This window comes from Leptidea sinapis, chromosome 26 (assembly GCF_905404315.1).
Source record: "Leptidea sinapis chromosome 26, ilLepSina1.1, whole genome shotgun sequence".
In the NCBI taxonomy this organism is placed as follows: Eukaryota; Metazoa; Arthropoda; class Insecta; order Lepidoptera; family Pieridae; genus Leptidea; species Leptidea sinapis.
Window position 1 is genome coordinate 5,043,905 of NC_066290.1, and position 22,521 is coordinate 5,066,425.

At 35.1% G+C, this 22,521-nt stretch overlaps 1 protein-coding gene across 1 annotated transcript; it reads right to left on the reverse strand.

The window, feature by feature from the left end:
* Positions 1-1,871: 1,871 nt before the first annotated feature.
* On the reverse strand, positions 1,872-18,195 carry LOC126972522 (phenoloxidase-activating factor 3-like). The gene is made up of 7 exons (XM_050819339.1): positions 18,030-18,195; positions 15,190-15,344; positions 14,334-14,742; positions 7,167-7,263; positions 4,878-5,065; positions 2,937-3,041; positions 1,872-2,247 (listed from the first exon to the last, which is right to left on the reverse strand). The coding sequence occupies exons 1-7, from the start codon at positions 18,082-18,084 to the stop codon at positions 1,925-1,927; spliced, it is 1,332 nt and encodes a 443-aa protein (XP_050675296.1). The 5' UTR covers positions 18,085-18,195; the 3' UTR covers positions 1,872-1,924.
* Positions 18,196-22,521: the final 4,326 nt, after the last annotated feature.

Sequence of the window (22,521 nt, forward strand, 5' to 3'; positions counted from 1 at the left end):
ATTCAAACATGGATAAAACCATTTTTTTTAATTGAAACCTAGCTAGATCGATTTATCACCCCCGAAATCCCCTGCATACTTAAATTTATGAAAATCGTTGGAGCCGTTTCCGAGATTCAGATTATATATATATATATATATACAAAAATTGCTCTTAGCGGAGCGTTGTGTTAATGATAATATACCGGGAATTATCATTTTGTAATGGAAGAGGGGATAGGGGTCATCTGATGGTATGTGATCTTGGCGGTACATACTGTTGTAACACCAGAGGAATCAAATATGATATCACACACTAGAAACACATTGATACGTGGCGGCCGAGGAACAAACCGAGGGCTCTCTGGAGTCTGGTGAGAGTCAACAGTTCTATCTACCGCACTACCGACACATCAAAAATCAATGTTTACAATAGAGTTTTTGTGTTCCACGAAGATATACTTTTTTTATGTGCTGCCTTAGTTTCTACTGAAATCGAACCAACAACCAACGACCTTTAAAAGAAGATATTAAATAATTGATACTTTCAAAAGTTATCGTGTTTAACCTGATATGTACACTCTATTAATCCACACCTTATGGTACTATAAAAAAACTACGTTTAAAAAACCGACTTCAAAAACTGAAAAGTATCAAATAACTCAAAAATTAATTTAATACACCTCTTGTGCACCTTTACCTTTAATATTAATAAAATACTATTATTCGTATGTGCTTCATATTGATAGGTTTTAAGTCGGTGCCAAGCCCTAAACAAAATAAAACTTAATATTAGAAACAGTTTACTTACTGTAATTATTAAGGTTGTCTGACCACGGGTGTCTGTCCGCTTGGGTTTTGTTCTAGACGAAGCTATCCCGCTCATAGTCACGCGAGTGTAGGTACCTACTATTACATTTGGCTTGGCACCGACTTCAAAGCTATCAATATGTAGCACTTACAAATAATAGTATTTTATTAATATTAAAGGTTAAGGTTTGTGTATTAAGTTATTTTTTTAGTTATTTGATACTTTTCAGTTTTTGAAGTCTTTTTTTTAAACGTTTTATTTTTTATTTTTTACTATTTAGTGTCAGTTAATAATTAAAATATATAATCAACTTGAATGAAAACTCCAACAATAACCGCACACATAAAACAATTATATCAGCCACGTAAACAAAAATTTTCATAAAAAAAAACTACTGGCCCAAAGTATGTAAAATGTTTATGGGACCATGGCATTTATTCTGCATTGAATTACGCAAGAATTACGTAAATCGGATCATAAATCTCAGAGTAATCAACCAGTGTACATACATAAAAAAATAAAGATCGAATTGATAACCTGGAGGAGATTATCAATTCAATCGGTATTTTTTTAAAGTCGATTAAAAACCAATTTTTATTTGTTTTATTAACGTCTTTGATACCAGCTGTCTCCTACCATGTCGGTCCTTCGCAAAAAAAGCGAAACAGTATATCACAACAGGGTAAAAACAATGGAAATAAGTATTTTAAAGTAAGAAAGTGGCATTCGTTTGGTCACCGAGCCAGCCTAACAGGTGATAGGTGCACTCTAAGAGCCACAAGGTGGAACGTACCATCAGGTAAACGAAAGGTTGGCTGGCAAAAAGACGGACTGACGATATTGCAGATATCGCTGGGAAAACCTGGATGAATCTGCGCGAAAATAGAAAAACGTGGAAAAAGATGGATGGATGGATGGCGGCCTTCACCAATTCTCCATAGTTCGTTCGGAGTCTTCATGCCCATGAAGACTGACAAAATAATCCAACTAATAACTAACAACTAAGTAAAAATAATCATGAACAGCATACACTAAAATAATACTGTTTAAAAATGAGTGTGACAAAATAAAACGCTTTATTTTATAATGACCTACTACTATTAATTTATTTTTATAAATATTAAAAGTACAATATTAACTTGTTCGGATATTATCAAGGATCCAGTCCATTACTTTTGTGATTCTTGTATACAGAGTAGGTCTCTCTGTCCCACATCGCGATGCACCAACACTGGTCACTCCATACAAGTACCAATTAGTTCTATTGTCCTTTTCAATGCGACCTAAGAGAGGGCCACCGGAATCACCTGCACATGTGTCCGTTCCATTTTTCCCACCAGCGCAGATCCAAAAATCTACAGACGATTGTCTTTTGTAATATTTTGAGATTATATTACGACACACGCGCTTTGGAACGAACCCCAAAGTAGTCTTTCTTTTTATTTGGGAAGGAACCCCTGCAAAATAAATAAATAAGTGAAATGACAGTTTATAGCATATCTAGTTCGTAAGCCTTTAATAAAATAAATACTAAATACATAAAAGAACCTATATCGAATTGTTGAAAAATTGAAAAAAAAAAAAAAAACCAGTGCTCTGTGAACGGCTGGATCACTTGGCGTTGCGTAGAGACGTCGCTTCATTGTGTGTCTTCTACCAAATTTATCACGGGGAGTGTTTCGAAGAGCTGTTTAACCTGATTCCTGCCGCCTAATTCCACCTTCGCACGACACGCCACAAGTTAGGTTATCATCCTCACCATCTGGATGTGTGGCGGTCCTCCACAGTGCGTTATTCAAGGAGCTTTCTTCCACTTACTACAAAGCTGTGGAATGAACTTCCTTGTGCGGTGTTTCCGGGACGATACGACATGGGTACCTTCAAAAAAAGCGCGTACACCTTCCTTAAAGGCCGGCAACGCTCCTGTGATTCATCTGGTGTTGCAAGAGATTGTGGGCGGCGGTGACCCGTACGATCGTTTGTCCTCCTATTCCATAAAAAAAAATATATATAGGGAGTAGGGACCATAAATTAATTAATATTTTATGCATTGATTACAGAACGCCGGTAACATATGCAACAAAAACCTAAACTAACAAGTTACTCATGGAAACTACGGAGGGTTTTATTTTGTTTTTATATTTACCGTTTTCTGTAAGTCCCCATCCAGCTGTCTTAAATTCTAGTTCTTTTTTGAATTCTTTGTTCGCGACATACGGGTCTGTAGGAAGGCAGACAGGTCTGACGTAATCTGTGAAAAAAAAAAATATATCTGATTCTGATCAGATCTGCTAGAGTACACTTATGTCTACAATCTTTAATAAATATTTTAGAAAACATTTTTGTATGTTTCTTTTACTGAATATAAATTGTAAAACTAAATGAACGATTTAATTTTAATTTTGAATTTAGCACTTATAAAAAAAAATTGCACTTATAAAATGGAATCGATTCGTGATACGGTAGATGTGAAACATCGAAACTATTAATATAAAACTATTCTAAATATTATATCACTCACTATAAGTATTTGTGTAGATAATTATATTGAAAATAAAATTATGGTTTATAAAATATTGTTTATTTAAATAAATATGTCTTAATAGAGGATATGTAATTTAAATATAACATTATATATATTTTGAAGAAATATAAATCTTAGATTTATCTTTTATCTCCACGCTAACCTTGCAAATTCATTTTTCTTTTGATTTGATTTAAATTTTGTCGCAAAGAAGCGTGTGAGAGTAAAAGTGTTCTGTGCGTGTGGGACCCATTGCAAATTTATATGTAGGTATAATCCTGTGGTATAATCTATCGGATTCGCAGAGCACGCCCAATTTACTTTAAATTAAACGCCAAACCTGTAAATTTTTGATACAATGGATAACATGAATTTAATCTTTTTAGGAACCTTTAATGTACATGTGATACACCTAAAGCGGCGGGTGTTGACGTGAATTTGTTAACCGAGTTATGTCGCATGAGTAAGCCTTTAGTTACTCACATTGTTATGTGCTCGTTGTAAACACTTGCACGATGACCCAAGCCCTCTTGTTTTGTTTGTTCGATTGTATAAAAATCAACGTAATTGATAAAAGAAGAATTCTTTCGGGGAGTTAGTGGAAAATCTGGCTGTGATCGTGACCGACTGTGGAGCGCGATAATGTACAGGATAAACGAATATTACTCATGTTGATCAGCTAATCTAGAATCGGTGTTTTAGTCAATACGAGTATACACAGAGTGCCATGTTAAAATGAAGATTTTTATGGGTGCAATGAAATTAAGACAACGAGTATTTTAATGGTAATGTAATTTCTAGTAAAAAATCCATTAAAAAAAATAAAAATTTAAAAAATTAACGCCGCTAAGAGCCTCCTCGTCACAGTCCAAAGGCTTTGTTGTCCTGTTTGTACCTCTTCAAAGATTTTTTGAGGTCTATGGAATTGCATTTGCGATTCCTCAGCTCCTGAATCACTAAAAACGGCCATTTCGGGGTAGTATGCTCCGTTTTTTCCCAGTACCTTTTCTGCGCGGATTTTATCTCTTTTTTGGAGGTTTGGACGGTTGAACTACGAATTTTACAAGCTCATACAGCTATTAAAATCGAATCACAAAGATATCTGCTTTGAGTCACAATCAGGCAATTATGCAACAAAAATAAACAATTCTACTTAAAATAACGAAAAATTAGTTTTAGCTGCCTGATAAACTTTTAGTTCAAAAACAAAGTTACGTCAAACTTAAAAAGGTGTCATTATTTTTTATAAACAAAAGCTTTTATGGACTTAACTTTTTTCATAACCAGAGTCTCCTTTTAAGTGCCAGTAACATATATTGGCTATTTAAAACTCTTTGGAACGAAATAAATACCAATAATGTAGAATAATCAAAACCATCCGTTTTTTGTAAAGAACGAATATTAACGAAAAGAGTTATTGTTTGAGTTGATACAGTGAATGTAAGTGACTTGTAACATTTAACATGTACCGTAACATATTTTTTAACCTTAAGTAAACATAGTTCGTATATATAATTATGTAAGATTATATTATATAATGTAATTATGTAATATTATACTTACTAGTAAAGGTGACTGGTTGGTCTAATCGTATTATTGCAATGTCTGCTCCAAGATATCGGGTTTCATTGTTAAAATCAGGGTATATCATAATATTATCAAATCTACGGACAATAGGCGTGTCTGAACATGTGTCCAGGTAGCAATCTTTTTTCATTGAAGCATCCCATTCCCCTAAACGCACGGATACTCTGTTAAAACAATTACAAAAATTTTACTTCTCATAATTCTATGTAGAGTTTTTACTATAGCATACCACTATTTTTATATTACAAAATAAAACACAACAATAAAAGATAATTGTATATCTAGGGTATGGAATTATATTACTAGTAATGTTTTTTCAGAAATATAGCTAACTTCGTCATACGTAATTTGCTGTCTTTTTACTTTCAATATGAGTGACTTGTCATCCGTAAAAAATACTACCTTTTTTTCTACAAGATTTCTTAGATCGTTAAAGGAAGAAAAGTTGTCCGAAAATAAACCCTTGCGGTACCCTAATATTGAGAGGTGTCTTAAGAGGTCTACTTCCATTTATATCGAATACTAATAAATCATAATAAATTCATTCTTAATTTATTAAGTATCTATACTGAAACAGATATGTTTATTCTGGTTGGTAGTGCGTCTCGATTTAAATATTCCAGTTCCGGTTGGTCAGGAAAGACGCTATGTTTTATATAACTATTGTAAGACATGGTGCTATAACAACAATTTTCGAACATATTGTTATATGTTTATATTTTTACATAAGTACATGACACATAAGCAGTTTTTTTTATCTAGGAATTTAAAAGCTAGAATTATTTGTACTGGGGTAACAAAATTAACATTAAAAATTTGTTTACATTCTTAACATTTTGCAAAAGAAGTGACTGCTAGTGGAGATAATTATTTTAAAATATATTACACAGAATTCAATATCATTTGCATACAAGTTCTCATATTTTAAAAATTTTTAGAACAATTTCCATAATCCCATAACCAACAATTATTCAACTGCTTCCTGAAAAGGTATAAGGTGCGTACAAAGTACAGATTTAGAAGTGAAACTTCTTTGAGAAACTTTTGTTAAATCTCGTTTATATATACTAATCTGTAATCTCTAAATCTAATATTTTAGGAAATATTAAAATGTATTTATAATATTTAGCTCACTGGTAACACTGTAAGTATAGATACTACTGATAAGGTAAATCATAGTTATTTATGCAACTGTTGTGTAATAAGGGGTATTAAAACACGAATGTGATAATAGTATCACATGAGTGTTTTAATACCTAATTATCAACAGTTGCATACAAAACTTTATCTACACCCAGAATATGAATCCTCTAAAAGATTCTGGAACAGTTAGCTTACTGCTAACATTAAAACACCAGTTCTAGTAGTAACCTAATATCATTCATTACTGATTTTATACAAATAAAATAAGTATTAATGAAACAATTATTTATTTTAGTAGTAATTTACATTTTGTATAGTGCAATGATTAAAATTCACTCGAATATAATGTTCTTTTGCAGCGTTTAAAATGAATCGCTCATTTTTTGTAAACAAAACAATAAAAAAAATCGAAGATAAATGGTGGGGATTCGAATAACCTACTTTTTTTTACAGCGCGCGATGTTCTGGTAGTGTGGAACGTGCGTAAACGAAAATGTTCTTTTTTTGAAATTCATACAGATACCACGCATCGAGCAATAAGAATGTGGCTGTCTGTTGAAACTCTTTGCGCACGAAGGGATCGAAAAAAATACATAGGAGTGTTGTTATGAAATTCAGTACAACACTCGTTTGCATGATGTATGGTTATTAGAACATTGGGTGTTTTAATGTTGGCAATAAGCTAACTGTTTCAGAATCTTTAATAGAGGATTTAATGCATGGGCGTAGATAAATATTTAAAAAGATCTACGTTTACTGTAGTATAAGACGTTATGCGACAGAATCGCCATCTAAAGTTCTAATTTTTAATTACTAAACGAATATATCAACCAATATTTTTTCATGATCTCCCTTTCTCTCTCGCTCGCTCTAACTCGTTCTCTTCCTACTCTCGCCACTTTAATTCACTCATGTGCTCTCGCTTCATGGCTATGTGCTTCATGCTACGTTTGCCCTTTCTCATTCTCTCTCAATCGGTCTTAATCGCTCTCTCCCAAGTTCTCGGACAAAAACATGTTTGTGTCGCGTTTCATACCTAAAAATTTTACCCTAATGTGCGCAAAGAAGTTTCACTTCAATTATGGAAGAAGGTGCGGTAGAAGAATTTTATAAGAACCTTACAATTGAATGCCATCCACGAGGCAATGCGCCGCTGTCAACACATGGCGGTCCGTTATGAGGGTGCCTGCACAGGCGTATCGTACTGAAGCACTTGTGGCTGTAAACAATATATTAATCCTTAACTATCCAGAGTTACTATATAGTCATTTTAAATTTAAATTGATCTAAGCAATATTCTATATTATACCAATACATATGGTCCCGTTTATCTTTCATTACTATCTTTGGACCGCATTGGCTTCGTCCGCATATCTCTATTAAAAAGGATTCATTCTTTGCGACTACGAGAAACTTCAACACGATATCAATATTATGTAAATTACATATTTTGAGCGGCAGCCATCTTAAATTTCAAAAATAATCAAAACCTCGTGTAGTGTATCTGATTTCATGATGACCATAAATCAATGTCAGCTGAAAGTTAGTTGTCTAAGTCAATGTACTCGTTGTAATGTATGTGAGTGAAAGAGAAGGAAGCATTATGTCATCTCTAGCGCACGTGTGGTCGTGATACAGCAGTCCGCTGTGAGCGACGAGAGTGAGTGGACGCGTGTGTCTAAGAGCCGATAATATTGAAGAATATACTACATTTTGGCGACGAGGACAAACTGCAGGACTACTGTGAGTTATTATAATTTTAAAAAAATAAGAAAAAGAAAGAATAAATACTAATTAAATTTTAAGTACAAATACGGAAAAGCAAATATCCTATTCGTTTAGTAGTTAAATAGTTATCTATGATGCGAGACAACCACATGATAATTGTTTTGTTGATACTGTAGGTTATAATTTTCGAGGATTTCGAAATTTGTTCTTTTTTATTTGTTGGTCTGTGGGTTACAGTTCACTTTTGTCGATTAACGTAATTGTTTTGAATTGCACGTAGAAGACTACGGTAAGTGAACGGTAAGAACCGTGTCTAATTATTATATTAGTTTGTGTAATTGTGTAAACCACAATGGTTTGAATTCAAATGAAATTTTCTTTTATAATTTTATGCTACCGTCAATATTTAGAAGAATTACCTTTTGTTAATTAAATAAAAGATAACGTCTTAAATATAGCTAAGGTAAATTTCTCTGGCTTACTTCGATACGGGGTGGTAACTTTCACTTCACTTTCATTACCACCGTACAAGACCTGAGAATTAAATTGTAGTTTTCTGAAAATCATACCTACTATTCGAATGGAAATATTTCAGTTCAATAACTAGGAATTAAGATTTTGACAGCCCTTTACAAAATTTTCATAGTTTCATTTTGGATCTAGTTTTAATAGAAGTGTGTAGATTCAATTAGATATTACTTCAGGGTTATTACTTACGTAGGGTACGTAGCGTGAACCGCACGCAGGTGATGCCTGTAAGGACTTCGTAACATAATTCAGTACAGGTGATGCCTGTCAAAACATGATGTGAGGTGACATACATGTTTTACCAGATGATGCCTGGTAGTCCGGAAACAGGTGATGCCTGTAAGGACTTCGTAACATAATTCAGTACAGGTGATGCCTGTCAAAACATGATGTGAGGTGACATACGTGTTTTACCAGATGATGCCTGGTAGTCCGGAAACAGGTGATGCCTGTAAGGACTTCGTAACATAATTCAGTACAGGTGATGCCTGTCAAAACATGATGTGAGGTGACATACGTGTTTTACCAGATGATGCCTGGTAGTCCGGAAACAGGTGATGCCTGTAAGGACTTCGTAACATAATTCAGTACAGGTGATGCCTGTCAAAACATGATGTGAGGTGACATACGTGTTTTACCAGATGATGCCTGGTAGTCCGGAAACAGGTGATGCCTGTAAGGACTTCGTAACATAATTCAGTACAGGTGATGCCTGTCAAAACATGATGTGAGGTGACATACGTGTTTTACCAGATGATGCCTGGTAGTCCGGAAACAGGTGATGCCTGTAAGGGCTTCGTAACATAATTCAGTACAGGTGATGCCTGTCAAAACATGATGTGATGTGACATACGTGTTTTACCAGATGATGCCTGGTAGTCCGCAAACAGGTGATGCCTGTAAGGACTTCGTTATATAATTTAGTTCAGGTGATGCCTGTAATACATGTGATGCGACGTAGGTGTATCATGTGTGTGAAAGGTACTATGTAGTGTTGTATTCGGGTTACGCGCGTAACCCGAAGTTTGTATATGGGTAACGCCGTTTACTGAAGTTCAAAGACAACTCATTAGATATTGTTAGTTTAAATTAAAACTATAGCGTTAGTTGAATAATGCAAGGAATAAATAATGAATGTGTCAGGTTATTAAAAGCATGATGCTCATTTGATGACCAAAATATGACATTCTTTATTTATTTAACTGTCCACAGATTAAAATACGATGTCGAGCCTTACTTTGGAAAAATTTGAATGCGATGGTGAAGCAGGATCTGTTGGAGCTAGATGGGAACGTTGGAAAAGAAGTTTATATATTTACTTGGAAACGGCTGATATTAATACTAGTTCAAAAAAACGCGCAAGTTTGTTGCATTGGGGAGGGCAAGAACTTCAAGAAATACTGTTTAATTTACCGGGTGGTTACGTTCAGGCGATAGATGATGGTGACATAGATGTGTTTGAAGTAGCAATAAAGAAGTTAGATGAATATTTTGCACCTAGACAAAATAAACGGTATGAGAGACACCTATTCAGACAAATAAAACAAGATGAAAACGAGAAATTTGAAAAATATTTAGTTCGACTAAGACAACAAGCTTTGAAATGTCAATTTACGGATATCGATGACAGTTTGATTGACCAGATAATTGAAAAGTGTTCATCGGAAGAACTCAGGAAGAAAGTGCTCCGGGCAGGCGAGAAAATTACCTTAAGTGAAGTAATAAACGAAGCAAATACTCTAGAGGTGGTAGAGCGTCAATTAGGTGATTTCAGCCAGAAAGGAAAAGACCAAACTATTCAAAAAATCGATACACAAGCGACGGAAAAGACATTCATAAATAATAGAAAAAAGACGTGTTTCCGATGTGGTAGCTGGAATCATCTGGCTTTCGATGCGAAGTGCCCAGCAAAAGGGAAAATATGTATTAAATGTAAAAAGGTGGGGCATTATCAATCTCAGTGTAGAGGAACAGGCTTAAAACGAAGCAATAAAGATACCAAAGCGGAAATGAACGTAGACGCGAAAAGATCAAAGAAGTCGAGCCAAAGAGTTAAAAATACAGACCAAGCGAACGCGATAGAAAACAAAATTGATTATGTTTTTAATGTTCTCCCTAATGATACAATCACCTGCTTAGTAGGTGGAACTCAAGTAGAGATGCTTATTGATTCAGGATGTCAATATAATTTAATAACAGACAAGACATGGTTTGAAATTAAAGAAAAAATTTTGAAGACAGGAAAAGAAGTAAAAAGTCCAAAAAAAACATTTGTTGCTTATGGAAGTGAAGTTCCTCTCAAGTTATTAACATCTTTTAATGCAGATATCCACGTGGGATCAAAAACACAAAACACCAACTTTTACGTAATATGTAAAGGGACACGTAATTTATTAGGTAAGGCAACTGCAATAGCGTTAGGCGTATTAAAACTCGGATTAGACATAAATCAAGTCGAGACGACACCTTTCCCTAAATTCAAAAATGTTCAAATACAAATACCAATTAATACTGATGTTAAACCAGTCGCACAACCTTATAGACGAATACCGATTCCACTTGAAGAAAAAATCAATTCAAAAATCGATGAACTACTTCAAAAAGATATAATAGAAAAAGTAGAAGGACCGTCTGAATGGATATCGCCGGTAGTGCCGATTTTGAAAGCTGATGGGGATGTTCGTCTCTGTATTGATATGAGGCGTGCAAATTTGGCAATCAAGCGAGAAAATCACCCACTACCAACCATGGAACAGCTACTACCGAAAATCCAAAATGCTAAAATGTTCAGCAAATTAGATATAAAGGATGCCTTTCATCAATTGGAGCTTGTATCCGGCTCAAGACATATAACAACATTCATATCTGGAAAAGGATTATATCGTTTTAAGAGGTTGATGTTTGGCATAACCTGTGCGCCGGAAATGTTTCAGAAGAATCTCGAAAGGGTCTTAATTGAATGCGAAGGGGTTGTCAACTTTATTGATGACATCTTGGTATATGGAAAGGATAAGGCAGAACATGACAAACGGCTGCAAAAAGTAATAGAAACAATAAGGGCGAATCACATAATGCTAAGAGAAGATAAATGTATCTACGGAACAACCAAAGTTCAATTTCTAGGACATGAGTTGTCAGATCAAGGAATCCGACCACTTGACAAATATGTATCGGCTATAAAAGATTTTAGGACTCCTGTTAACATTTCGGAAGTACAAAGCTTTTTAGGGCTTATTAACTACATTGGAAAATGGATTCCTAATATGGCTACTCTTACAGAACCGTTGAAACTATTGCTTCGTCAAAAATCAGCCAGAAATGCTGATATTAGGGATTCTTGGGGGAAAAGTCAACAAACGGCCTTTTGTGCTTTGAAGGCCGCATTGAGTGACATACCAAATTTGGGGTACTACAATGTGGACGATAAAACGATGGTATTTGCAGATGCTAGCCCAGTCGGGCTTGGAGCAATCCTAGTTCAGACAAATAAAAGTGGTCCACGCATTATTGGGTTTGGAAACAAAACTCTCAGTGATTGTGAACGTCGGTATTGCCAAACTGAAAAGGAGGCTTTGGCATTGGTGTGGGCTGTGGAGCACTTCCACATGTTTCTGTACGGCAAGGAATTCGACTTAATCACTGACCATAAACCTCTTGAGGTTATATTCGGTCCGAAATCCAAACCTTGTGCGCGGATTGAGCGTTGGATACTGAGACTTCAATCCTATAGATATAATGTCATTTATCGTCCTGGAAAAAATAATATAGCTGACCCCTTGTCTAGATTATGTGCTTTTACTCATGATAAGACTCAATACAGAGACTACGTCCAGAATATTATTGAGCATGCTAGACCAATAGCCGTATCGCTAAAAGATATTGAAGAACATTCGAAGACTGACGCTGGAATACAAAAAGTGAAACAGGGCGTATTTAATAAAAAATGGGATGACTCTGTAAGGAAAATTTAGTACGGTCCTGTAAAGGATGCACACTGGTATCGGCACCAAATCCACCACACCCACTCAAGAGGAGAGAATTACCCACCCAATCCTGGGTTGATATCGCCATAGACCTTTTAGGTCCGTTACCGAGTGGTGATTACCTTCTGGTTGTAATTGATTACTATTCGAGATACAAGGAAATCAAAGTATGTCGAGACATAAGCAGTAAGAAAATGATTTGCTTACTTAAAGAGATTTTTAGCCGTTTAGGACATCCAGTTTCCATAACTTCCGATAACGGCAAACAATTTGTTAGTACAGAATTCAAGGATTTCTGCTATGAAAATGATATAAAACTATTCAATTCAATACCTTATTGGCCGCAACAGAATGGAGAGGTGGAGCGACAGAACAGGGATATCATTAAACGTCTCAAAATATGTCAAGTAGAGAGAAAATGCTGGAAAGAAGCATTGACGGAGTATTTGACAATGTACAATAGCACGCCACATAGTGTGACTGGGAAAACCCCGGCAGAGCTATTTTTTCAAAGGAAATTTAGAGACAAGATTCCGATGATAGATATTGCAGAACAAAGTTTTGGAGACATGGATGTACGAGATAAAGACAAAGAACAAAAAGAAAAAGGGAGAGAATATGCAGATAAAAGACGAAGAGCACGTGATGTTGATATACATGTGGGAGATAAGGTGTATGTAAAAAATGCCAATAAATCCAATAAACTTAGTCTAAATTTTGATACAGCTACGCATACGGTGAAGTCCAAAAACGGGGGAGACGTAGAAGTACAGAACGATGAAACAGGACAGCAGTTAAGACGCAACATATTGCATTTGAAAAAAGTGGAGGGAGAGTGGAAATCCGTGAACAAAGAAGTCGATGAACAGAATTTAGAAATGGCAGTTGGGGGAAGTTCAGGAGAGGAGGTTGAGGATGATCAGGATTAAATTGAAGATCATAAATAATTTTATGTATACTGATATATATTAATAAAATTGTAGTTGATTTTGCGATCATGTAATCAGAAGCTAGGGTGTTAATAAATTGATCAAATAAGAATTTGTAAATTATTTCCTTAGACAAAAATTAATAAAATAAGGAAGGGATGTAGTGTATCTGATTTCATGATGACCATAAATCAATGTCAGCTGAAAGTTAGTTGTCTAAGTCAATGTACTCGTTGTAATGTATGTGAGTGAAAGAGAAGGAAGCATTATGTCATCTCTAGCGCACGTGTGGTCGTGATACAGCAGTCCGCTGTGAGCGACGAGAGTGAGTGGACGCGTGTGTCTAAGAGCCGATAATATTGAAGAATATACTACACCTCGTTCTTTACTATCCCAAGAACCTTGCAAATTATATCCATTTTGTTGAATTTATATTTTTCACAACGGCCATGTTGAATTCCTTGTCTGCCATTTCGAGAACGTTGGAAACAATTCTATTTCATTCGATAGCTTTGTTTTGCCATACTTAACACATTGCCTGTTTACTGATTAAGCACTGTATCCTTCCAGCCCCACTTGTAGAAATAAAACTATGTACCTACATTTATAGAGCTAAATAGTTATAAATAGGTCCATAACTTCACGAATTACTGAAATATTAGTTTATTATCAACGGGTTTATACCAATTAAGTAGACGAATACCTGCTCCACTTATTAGGTGGAACATGTATGTTTATTTGTAATTTAAGTATATCTACAGGTATAGGTGCTGATGAATTCATAAAAGCCAACGAAGTGTTAATATTTAAAGCAGGTGATAAACCTCAACCGTGTATCCAAAGACATGCTGCTCTTTCTAAAATTATAGTAAAAGTAGTCAATATAAGACTAGTCAACTATTCAGGATCTAATGGCACACTTGCTAAGAATCAGTATAGTTTTAGCGGTGGCAGATCTACGGATGATGCAGTTGACCTAGCATATCTTGTGGTAACTAAAACTATTAAAAAATGAATCTTTCATGTAAAATTGTTAATTGCAAATTAAACGTTACAAGATTTGAAAATGTTTGAAATACTTAATAGAATATGCTTGTTTTTTTTAAATATTTTATAAGTACCTCGTTTCAGTTTGAGCCGCACAATCCATGGAAACTCGCCTATTTCAGAAATATCTCCATTTACAATTCTGCTTTCCAGATTATCAGTTATTTGTTTTCCACATTCATCAAGATTAGGCAATACTTCATTCTTTATGGCTCTTTGTGTAATAGAGGACATTCTCTGTTTGTCTGACTGATGAACTTCTGGTCTTGTAGTCAATGAATTTTCCTCAAGGAAATGTATCCTGTTATCTTGTGATGCGTTTGCTCCTAAGTCTCTTTCTGTTGACGGCTCTTCTTGAATTATGGATCTTCCTGTATCCTCAAAGAAATGTATCCTATTATCTTGTAAATTGTCTAATATCCCTCTTTTGGACAATCGATGCTTTGTTAATTTTCTCTCGTCGTTCAATATAGGACAGCATACCTGAAATAATTTTGTACGATGTTTTAAACATTGTGGTTTTAAGGGTTCCGTATTTCAAATGTATCGGAGGCTTATACTAAACTCCGGTAGCTACTCCGTCGGCGAAATTCATGTAAGTCCAAGATAGTGCCATTTTGTATCTCAGAGAGAGTATATTACAACCTACAGTATTGTTGGTACACTTCCCCGTAATGATAGTTTTAGTTTCTTGATAATATAATTTTAAGTATTGTTTTGTTTTCAATATACATACTGTATACAAAGATTGTATCTATTGTATCTATGGTTACATATAAGTTGAAACCACTCTGTAGAAATTCGCGATATTTTTCTGTTTACTGCTAGATACTCTCTTCTTGTAAAGACAGTATTACACCAATGCTGTTTTTAACCAGTATGACTCAAAGTGTGACTCTTAAAACATCGCAATGCAATTATAATTGTTACCTTTACAGTGTCATTATGATGACCACAAAACATAGTAGCTAATTTTACTGCGTCATTATTCATTAATAATTTCATTGCATATCTACAGGATTTTATTGGTTTACATAAACCATCCAGTGAGTCCACGCGGCATGCTGCATGTGAGGGTAAGACGACTGAAACATACAAAATATACCACGTGAAGTATAAATAGGCGCTCAAAACGGATAATCTAATTACGCAGTACCTACGTTGTATAACAATGATTATTATAATTTTAATATCAGTGATTATGAAACGATTTAAATTCGGGTTGCATTGATATTTAATTAGTGTTAGTTCTTTACGGCTTACAAACGAAGAAGTCTACGGAGACATATTCGCGGTCTTGTTTATCGATATATCGCGGTCAACTTAACTCGGGATTTGGCTCGAATGACAGTTCTTGGAAGTAGAGTCAGCAAGAAAAGCTCAAAAAAGCGGTTTATATCAAGTAGGCCAGTAAAAATAGAATTTATCTAATCTCGTGCAAAATGTTTGATCAATTTTTTTTTTGTAAGGCTTAGGGTCACTTACTGAGAACAAAAAATCACAAAATGCTGCCAGATCCAGGTGGAGCACGTGAAAAAAAAGTTTTTGGCCGATATTTTGGAAACTATGTACCACAGACACTGATCTCTGGATGTATGTACTTCTCGTGTCAAAAAGAGGAGCAATGCTCTTCCTTTGACGCTTTTATTTTATTTTTTATTATGATTTATAATACATTGCCGATTTTAGTAATAAGCAATACCGACTATTGATGTACTGGAAATGTCAACTAATGATGAGGTAATAAGGAGAAGCTAAACGTTAGGCTCGATGCACTGACATTTTTATCGACGTGACAGTAGGTACTAATAAAGGGTACGCTTGGTTTTCATACAGGCGGAGGGATTTGCGTTATCTGCTTGGATCTATGTCTGTGCTATGTACTTTAGGGCACAAGTTATGAAAACCGATTATTGTTATTGTAGAAAATAACCGAAATATCAAATCAAAAATCTTTTATTTCCTGTAAACTTATTTTTAAAACATACTGTTTGCGATTTGTGACCCATTTAATAACCCGGTTTTTCTATTTTGACCGATAACTCTTAAAATATTGGATTAATAATGAAAAGCATCTACCCATTTTAAAAGATCAGTTTATTTTCTACCAACTTTTGTTCAAAACTTTTTTTCTAATGTCCATACTTTTTGAGTTATAGGACGTTTAATGTTAGACTACCGGGCGTAATGTCGATAATGTACGCATACCTTATAATATTACAAAAAAATTTAAAAAATATCCCAATTGTTTTTCTCCTTAAAAATATTCCGTACAACTAAAAATAATTAGTTAAGTTGCTACATGCTAACGGTACTAACAGGACGACAGCGGGGTGGGGATTGCGGGAGAATGGTCGCTTCTCGACTTAGGTCCCGAGTTATGTTGACCGGCTTGTACTAGCTGGCAGTCGCCCAGAGGACGAAATTCGATCAAAATTCATTAAATTTATAAGTTTGAACTTAATTAGGGCTTATTTGTCATAGACTATAATACCTCTTTTATGTATGTCTGTGTATTTCGTGTAATGACACACATATACATAATAGACAAATGACAAGCAGTAGTGTGTGTAATATTTATTTTAATTAATCTAATGTATTTATAAGGTATTTTATAAAAGACAAATAGGTATATGCACTTCTTCTCCATATAAGCTATAACTGTGCTAAATATCACCTTCATACGTTCGCACAATTTAAATAAGAAAGGCCTACAACGCTTTCACTTTACGTATTAATATAATTTATTATTACAACTAGCGGCCCGCTCCGGCTTCGCACGGGTGTAAAGTATACAGGTGTCCCAAAGTTATGGGACATGAAGGGAAAGTACCTTAAATATCGAAGATAGGCTATTTTACTGAAATAAGACTTTATGTTATTTTTGAAAGTTAGTAATTCTGCATTCAAAGATTTTCTAAAAATTACTTGCCTCGTCTGGGAATCGAACCGACTGAAATGTAAAAAAAAACCACCCCTACTCTTATGATGCCAATCGAAAGAATGGCCAAAAACTAATAACTCTTCTAACGAGACAAGTATTTTTTAGAAAATCTTTGAATGCAGAATTACTAACTTTTAAAAATAACATAAAGTCTTCTTTCAGTAAAATAGCCTATCTTCGATATTTAAGGTACTTTCCCTTCATGTCCCATAAGTTTGGGACACCCTTTATAGCCTGTGTCATTCACTGAAAAAATGATTAAAATGGATCCCGTAGTTTTGACTTATTCATAACTGCCCGTGCCCCGCACGCGTTAAATTTACAGTAAAACAATTCTTCTTTCCCTAAACCATGAACTATGTACTATCATACAATTATTTATCGTAACTTAATTATAATTACTGATACCTACATAGTCGCGCTGAAAAGCACGTTTTCATTAAGGCGAAGAGTAAGCAGAAAGCACGCAAACATGGTGTACAAGTACAAGCTATAAGAATAACTTTTCTGAGAGAAGTACCAAAAAATGCGTCACGCCATGCCAAAAAACTTGTTTAACTTTAAAGAAAAGTGGTAGTTCAAAAAGGCTCGGCAGTGTTAACTTGAACCAACAGCAAGCACTAGCAACCTACAAATAAGACTTAAGGATATGTGTAACAGGATTAAGTAGTGTTCATAGCTCGGAATGCTATGCTTTCACCACAAAATTTGTCTAAAAACACCATGTTTGCGTGTTTTCTGTTTACTCTTCGCCTTAAGCATACATAGGGATATAGGGACAGAGAAAGCGACTTTGTTTTATACTATGTAGTGATGATTTACTTACGACAGTTTAAGAAGTAAAGATGGAATAACAACACAATCCAAGTTAGTTTCAACATCGTTACAATATTTACATAAAATACACCACAATTTTAATGTATTTTTTTCTAAATCAATAAATAATATAATTTAATGACACATCTACAGTGGTGAGACGCCAAATATCAATTTCAAACTGGTTTTCCCATTTATATATCGACAAGGAAAATACATTATTTCTTGGTTTACATTTAAACATGCACTATAATGCTATTATCTCTGTCACCATAAATACCTTCTTATCTACTTTCAATATTATAAGAAGGTTATGTTTGTATGTTTATAGGTTCTAATCTCTGGAACGAGTAGATACCTACTTCCATCGATTTGGATATTCACCAGTAGATAGCTACGAGGGCAGCACTGAAAATTACTAACATTACTATTTAAAAATGTATTTATTGCTTTTCGAAGTATTCTCCGCGAAATTTGACACATTTTTCCAAACGATGGAACCAATCATTGAAGCAACCATTCCATTCGTAAGTTGGGTCTCCAAAATGGCCGTTTTGTAGGCGTCCACAGCTTCTTCAGGTGATGAAAATCTTTGACCACGCAATTTATTCTTTATTTCAGGGAAAGTACAGAAATCATTAGGGCTTAGGTCGGGGCTGTAGGGCAGATGGTCTAATAATTCTATGTTTTCTTGCTCTAAAAACTCTTTTGTTCTGTGCGCGGTGTGAGAACTAGCATTGTCGTGATGAAGGATGATGCGGCGGTTGCAGTTCTCTTTACGGAGTTCAGAAACGACCTGTGGCAAACAAATGCTAGCATAACATTCTGCATTAACCGTTCTTTGTCCCTCAAGAGGAATAGTCGCAACAAGACGGGTTTTGGAGACAAACGAGACCACCATTTTTTTTGCAACACTCCGTGAACTGGCTAACTGGCTTTAGCCAACAAAAATTGTTCTAATGAGTTAAAACTCATTTTCGAACACCCAAACTCGTGACTGGTTTTTTGTTTCGGGTTCGTTCGCGTATATCCAGGATTCGTCACCTGATACGATGTTGTATACAGCATTTGAGGATCCTGCGTGGAATCTTTCGAGAGTTCTGACGCACCAAGTAACGCGAGTCGCTTTTTGCTCTTCACAGAGCAAATGCGGTATCCATCGGGAACAATGATATTATATACAATAAAGAGGTAGATATGGCTCTAGCGCGCGCAAAATGGTGCAGACAAATTCAGACAATTGTCGTAATTTCATTTAGTCGGCTAATAGCAGCGAGCTAAGCGGAACGTTTTCGTGGCTTGACAATAATAATCTAAAATGCCAACCTGTGTGTTAAGAAAATGTAAAAACTATGTTTGCAAGATATATAAGAGTGAAGGTATTTCATACCATTCGAAAGTATATAAAATAACGTCATATTTGTATTTTATCACGATTTTATTTCTTATTTACAAATAAACCTAGAATTATTAACGTGGTGGTTCGAGCAAGATAGAGATTATGATGTCAACTGCAGCGCGACAAGGACAAAAAGTATGTGTCATAGATTAATCAACCAGAAGTGAAATCTTTGCCCTGTACTTTTCCCGGGGCGTAAAAAGAATAGGGGAGTCCCAGGCCCATGGGAGTCGTAAGAGGCGACTAAGGGCTTTTTAGAAGTGGGAGAGTCACGCTGCCGTCTTTTGACGTCAGCACAATCGGGCCAGACTCGTCCGGGTTAATTACCACACTCGCACAGAATACCGGCGTGAAGTAGCGGCCTAGTGCCGCTATGTTTCGCATAGGTTAGTGTCGAGGACCGGTGGCCATTCCCCCCCCCCCCCCCCTCCACCCGAATATGACAGCGGTTTAAAGGCCGGCAACGCTCCTGTGATTCCTCTGGTGTTGCAAGAGATTGTGGGCGGCGGTGATCACTTAACAACAGGTGACCCGTACGCTCGTTTGTCCTCCTATTCCATAAAAAAAAAATCGTAGGCAGAATACATACCGCTTGATTGCGGAATTTGAGTTTTCTTATTAGGTAGTGAGCGTCTTTCTTAAATAATATTATGATGATTATAATAAGTTCCGGCTTTCAAAGTCTTATAATAAAGGTGGTATAGAATAAGATTAGTAATAGCAGGCAATTTGATATTTTATTAGTACTTAATCTTGGAATGTATGTTACGTACCAGGAGGTCTACTCGCAGAATCGACAACGAAACATTTGGAACGATACGATAATACTCCGAATATACAACTACCCTGTCTGCTGCGGAATGATCGAGGTAGTATATTTTAGGACAATTTAGGAAATGATGTAAAAAAGGCGTAGTTGCAGTGAATGTAATACGAAATTTAATATTTTTCAATAAACAAGTGCGTATAGCTGAACTATCAAACTACAAAAACAAATTTTAAGGTAGGTAGCGGACGTAGACAGTAAGTGCTATCTGCTTGCGTAGGAGTTTTTTCAGTAACACTGCCCTTTCGGTATATCCCTTGCTTACTGCAGAAGAATCAATGGATCATTTTTTGTTTCTCCCATTATCTTATTGTTAATAACCCACAACAAAAAAAAACATTCATAAATAATAAGAAAGAAAGATTTCATATACAAGAAATAATAATTGTAAACTTAAAACTTTTTGGGAGCCGTCGTAAGTAAAATTGTAAAAATAGAACCCTTATTGTTAATATATTTCGGTTTTGTTTTGATATATGTCTGTATGTTTTTTATTCTTTTATGTACAAATAATTTATATCATCAATATGGCTATATATTAAAATCAATATTATTTTTTTTAAATCAATCACACCTAATTTAAATGTAATATTACTACTTTATAACTTTTATTACATGATCTCATGAATGAATCGTATTTTATGCATAAATCACGGTGTACGCAAAAAAATCATATCTGGTGAATGATTCTGTGTTTTTGTATTTGCTATGCAAATACGAAGTAATTAGCAAATTAGACTTATCACTTTTTCACTTGCGATAATTGCATTTACTATCCTTCTTTGACGTGTAATCGTAATGTTGCATGCTATTGGAATGTTAAGTTATTCATGTGTGCGTTTGTGTATCATTTACAAACACCGAATGTTGTCTAGGTAACCTATCTATACTTTTAAATATCATTGATCGGGAAAATAACTTTGACTCATTAATTTGACTCATGCCAATGTCTAAATTTGCCTGAATTTCGCGGTATGTCACATGTCGATCTTCCTCAATCAGCTTACGCACAGCATCAACGTTTTCTTTCGTGACTGCAGTTTTTGGACCACCTTGACGGGGATCATCACTGAGCTTGACACGTCCACGTTGAAATTCAGCAAACCAGCGATAAATTGTGGTTTTGGATGGGGCTTCATCACCAAATGCAGAAATCATCCGGTCAACACACTGTTTTTGTGTTAAAACACTTCGAAAGTCATAATAAATCATCGCTCTAGAATTTTCTCGTGTCAATTCCATTTTCTCAACCACTAAACAAGTTTGACAAGACCTTGTGACAAGACCGAGAATCGTTTTTTAAATAAATAAATGGTATTCGATTTTTAAAACCAAGGAGTTTTCAATTAAAAAGATTTTAATATGACAGGAACAGTGGAAATATTCCATTCCCGATACTTTTAGTGCAGCCTATGTACATTATTCCTCAGTATCATAAGCTATATTTCCTCTCTGTTATAGATAATAAGTTTTCGTTAGAATGTTTTGATTTGAAATAAGGGGGAATGAAACTCAGTAGTAATTTCATTTACTGCTATAGTATTAATAAATACACTATTATTTCTATATTTACTACTATTACCTACTGTTATACTACTATTATTGATAAACTACTGTTTTAATTTTCATTTTCGGCCGTTCTAACAGCTTACGATGATGTAATCGTGGGTAAATATTATATATGAACAGTTTAAAGATATTAGAATGGCCTTGTGGGCGGGGCAGGCGCGCCGCGTATATGTTCGACGGATCATATCTCACTGAAGTTAGCTTCACCAGCTGACAGTCGCGCTCTTATTGCAATAACGTATGGAACTCTGCGAAAACGATGAATTTTGCTGCCTTGCACTGTAGTAACGTGTCAAAAATAGAAGCCTGGTCTGTAGTGTAACCTGAGAAGGGATTTCTTTTCACCCGTAAGTCCAAAAACCTTCAAATACAAGTGATATTTGTAATTATTAAATATATAAAGTTTGAATCCATGCGTATCGATAGGGTTGTACCTAATTGTAATCAATATCGATATTGAGTATGTGTACCTATCCATTTGTAAATGGTTATACACACACGGAATAGGTAAATAAGACTGGAAAGGCGGAACATCCGCTCCGTCACTATGATAAAACAATCATACTTAAACCATATCATACGTTCACCGCAAGTAGTTTTTTTACTCTTGCCGCTAATGTTTAGAGTGCATCAGGAACGTAGCTACAATGAATAGTGTTATAATGCCGTGCTGTGCTATTATTACTTGTTAGACTATAATTCAGACTT